At 48.0% G+C, this 4,188-nt stretch overlaps 1 protein-coding gene across 2 annotated transcripts in view; it reads right to left on the bottom strand.

Annotated features, from left to right (window-relative positions):
* Positions 1-4,188, bottom strand: part of DHX16 (DEAH-box helicase 16) — a 21,398-nt gene that overhangs the window by 15,838 nt on the left and 1,372 nt on the right. Inside the window, exons 2-4 of one of the 2 annotated variants that reach the window (XM_017510486.2) lie at positions 3,164-3,411; positions 2,917-3,079; positions 2,534-2,590 (exon numbers count right to left, since the gene is read on the bottom strand). In XM_017510486.2, coding sequence (XP_017365975.1) covers positions 2,534-2,590; positions 2,917-3,079; positions 3,164-3,411 — 468 coding nt within the window. The remainder of the gene's footprint in view (positions 1-2,533; positions 2,591-2,916; positions 3,080-3,163; positions 3,412-4,188) is intronic. The other variant, XM_037732088.1, reaches the window with a different exon arrangement.

Here is a 4,188-nt window from a genome sequence, read left to right as displayed (position 1 = left end):
CACAGGTCTCCAGTCTTCTAATCCTGATCTGACACAGGTACAATAAACTTCACGTTTGTCATCTTGTTCTCGGTGGTGAGCTACAAAAATTAGCTGGGCGTGGTGTTGGGGGGGGCGCCTGTAGTCCCAGCTACTCAGGAGGCTGAGGCAGGAGAATCCTTCGAACCTGGGAGGCAGAGGTTACAGTGAGCCGAGAACAAGCCACTGCACTCTGCACTCCAGCCCGGGATATAAAGCCAGACTGCATTTGCAAAAAAAAAAAAAAAAAAAAAAAAAAGAAAAAAAAAAAAAAATCAGTCTCAAAAAAAAAAAAAAAAAAAAAGTTATTTTGAGAGTAATGAGGGAATCTTCTATTGTAGAGAGATCTTAATAGACACATAAGAATTGCTGTTCAACTTCCTGGCTGTGACAAGAGCATTCTGGTTCTAGAGCACATTGTCTTTATCCTTAGGAGGTACACACTGATGTACTTAAGAGATAAAATGCCGTAAGGTCTAAGATCCTTTTAAATGGTCTGAAAAGAAAAAACATGCCACATTTACATAGACAATGCAAACACTACACACAGTACTAGTCACTTTTCTATCTGAATAGTGTGTATCGGTATTCTTCATTCTATTCTTTTTTTTTCTTTTGAGACGGAGTCTCACTCTGTAGCCAGGCTGGAGTGCCATGGCGCGATATTGGCTCACTGCAACCTCTGCATTCTGGGTTCAAGTGATTCTCCTGCTTCAGTCTCCCGAGTGGCCAGGACTACAAGCACATGCTACCATGCCCAGCTAATTTTTGTACTTTTTAGTAGACATGGCGTTTCACATGTTGGCCAGAATGGTCTGGATCTCTTAACCTCGTGATCCGCCTGCCTCGGCCTCCCAAAAGTGCTGGGATTACAGGCATGTGCCACCACGCCCAGCCTGTTCTACTCTTTCAACTTTCCTATGTGCTTAAAAATTTTTGTAATTGAAAAAGAAAAATTAAGGCTGGGCGCAGTGGCTCACACCTATAATCCCACCACGTTGGGTGGCTGAGGCAGGTGGATCACCTGAGGTCAGGAGTTTGAGATCAGCCTGGCCAACATGGTGAAATCCTATCTCTACTAAAAATACAATATTAGCCAGGCGAGGTGGCTCATGCCTGTAATCCCAACTACTCGGGAGGCAGAGGCAGGAGAATCACTTGAACACGGGAGGCGGAGGTTCAGTGAGCTGAGAGTACAACACTGCACTCCAGCCTGGGCAATAAGAGTGAAACTCCATCTCAAATAAATAAATAAATAAATAAATAATTTTTTTCTTTTTCTCTCTTTTTTTTTTGAGATGGAGTTTCACTCTTGTTACCCAGGCTGGAATGCAACGGCGCGATCTTGGCTCACCGCAACCTCCGCCTCCTGGTTTCAGGCAATTCTCCTGCCTCAACTTCCTGAGTAGCTGGGATTACAGGCATGTGCCACCATGCCCAGCTAATGTTTTGTATTTTTAGTAGAGACGGAGTTTCACCATGTTGACCAGGATGGTCTTGATCTCTTGACCTCGTGATCCACCCGCCTCGGCATCCCAAAGTGCTGGGATTACAGGCTTGAGCCACCGTGCCTGGCAATAAATTTTAAAAAATAAAAAGAAAAGGGCTGGGAGCAGTGGCTCTCCCCTGTAATCCCAGCACTTTGGGAGGCCAAGGCAGGCGATCACAAGGTCAAGAGATCAAGCCATCCTGGCCAACATGGTGAAACCCCATCTCTACTAAAAATACAAAAATTAGCTGGGCGTGGTGGCATGCACCTGTAATCTCAGCTACTCAGGAGGCTGAGGCAGGAGAATCACTCGAACCTGGGAGGCGGAGATGGCAGTGAACCGAGATCGCATCGCTGCTTTCCAGCCTGGGGAAAGAGCAAGAATCCATCTCAAAATAAAATAAAATAAAATAAAGAACTCCAAGAGTCTCAAAATTCTACTAGGGAATCTTAAGTATGACTTTACTTGACAAGACCAGGCCTTTGGAAAGCAGCCTACCCTACCTAGGCTCACACCATAAAAAGTCCAGTTCATGAATTACAAGGGCTCTGTCCTTGTCCAGTGAGAAGACAAATCCACATAAGGGGTGCAGAAATTAGGTGGTGGGAAGGTATTTGAAGATGGTGTGCCTAAGCTGAATGGTCAGCACATCCCCGTACAGTGGGACTGCTGCCTCACCCTCCAGCAACCTTCTCAACATCCAGCTGCCTCACATCTCATTAGGACTCAGGAATAGGGAAAGTTCACAATTTCATCCACTAATACACAGTATATTTCATCCTAAAGAGTCAAGGAGGACTTATAGTAGCCTCCTTTCCCCTACAACTTAAGAGAGTTCCTTCCCTCAACAACCTGTCTGTCCTCAGCTGGTTCCTGTCAGCCAAGCCCCTCCTCTAGAGACCCGATCACCCCATCAGCCTCTACTCTGTGCTTGCTCGGTATTCTCTCTCCTTATACCTGACCACTCTATCAGAAAGTCTTTCCTTTCATCTTCTGATCTTGGCTCCCCAGGCCCTGGGACTCACCATGGCCTTCCGGTCTTCCTCGGCCATCTTGAGGCGCTTCTGAGCCTCTTCATAAGCCTAGTAGAAGAAACCAAGAATGGAGGGATGTGAGGCCAAAGAGCCCCCCACACTGACAGCCACTCCCCTCTAGAATCACAAGGATCATTCAGAAGTACCCTAACACAAAAAAAGTCACCTCTCAGTGAGGAATCTCTATGATTGCAGGTAGAGCAGTGAGTTGCCTCAGGAAGCCACAGGATACACAGGGCTTTTCTCACCAGACTGAACATCTTTCTAGAGATAGCCCCTTGTCTTCCGAGAGATCACTATCTCTGCAACCACAACCAGCCTCAGATTTCACCCACAGATCCTGGGGATTGACAGAATGTGCTGTTCCTATTTACCTTCTTGTCTGACCGCTCCAGGACATTTCGAGTCCGATCCTTGTCCCGCTGTCGAACCCGCTCAGCAAAGGCATCACGCTCCTCCAGGTCCTGAAGGCGCTCCCGCTCTGTCCGTTCCCACTCATCCTCCGACTCTGGCTTCTCTGTCTGCTGTTTACTTCCCCTGCAGCCCAGCCCAGGGGATTCAATAAGGGCATGGAGAACACTTCCACCCGCCCCATCCTCTCTCGACCTGCTTCTGACTTACCCTGTTTTCTTATTCCCCTTCTCAGAAGCCTCGTCCTCCTCTTCTTCCTCCTCTTCCTCACGCTTCTTCCTGAGATGTTTCCTCTTTTTACGCTTCTTCTGGAGGCTGCTCCCAGCCCTACTCACAGTCTCCTCACTGCTCTCTTCACTGTCTTCCAGCAACCTATAAGATCGGTTCTTCTCCAGCAGCGCTCGCGCCTCCCGCTCTGCTGCCCTAGCTGGCTTTTCTACCACTGCCTTTCGTGGTACCTATCAGTAGAGGGGAAAATAAGAAGGTCTGAGCAACTCCTGATCTCTGCCCTCCCACTTAGCTCTGTTCCTAATTTAAGAAATTACTTAGTCTTAAACCAGCTAACCAGTCTTCATTCTCTTTCTTCCTCATGGCTTCACCCCATGTTCATCAACCTGAATGGGGCCCACAGCTTTTTTTTTTTTTTGAGACAGGGTTTCACTCTGCTCCTCTTGGGCTCATGCGATCCTCCCACCTCAGCCTCCGAAGTAGCTGGAAACACAGGTGCACACTACTATGCCCAGCTAATTTTTAAATTTTTAGTAGGAACAAGGTTTCACCATGTTGCCCAGGCTGGTCTCCAACTCCTGGACTCAAGAGATCCTCCTGCTTCAGTCTTCCGGAGTGCTGGGATTACAGGTGTGAGCCACTGCACCTGGCCCCCTCTGTTAATTGACTGAAAGGAAGTTCAGAAGTTGAGGGGGGTCAAGCGTGGTGGTGCACACACGCCTGTAATCTCAGCACTTTGGGGGGCTGAGGAGACAGGATTGCTTGAGCTGAGGAGTTAGAGACTAGCCTGTGCAACAAAGCAAGACCTCGTCTCTTTAAAAAAATAAAAATGAAAGATATTAGCCAGGGGTGGTGGCTCGAGCCCAGAGTCCCAGCTACTGGGGAGGATGAGGTGGGAGGGTCACTTCAGCCAGGGAGGTAGACGCTGTAGTGAGCCGTGATGGTACGACTGCACTCCAGCCTGGTCGACGGAGCGAGCGAGGCCTTGTCTTTTAAAAAAAAAAAAA

This window comes from Cebus imitator, unplaced genomic scaffold (assembly GCF_001604975.1).
Source record: "Cebus imitator isolate Cc_AM_T3 unplaced genomic scaffold, Cebus_imitator-1.0 Scaffold440, whole genome shotgun sequence".
Taxonomy (NCBI): Eukaryota; Metazoa; Chordata; class Mammalia; order Primates; family Cebidae; genus Cebus; species Cebus imitator.
The sequence above is the reverse complement of the archived record's forward strand: the minus strand, read 5'-3'. Positions and strand labels throughout refer to the sequence as shown.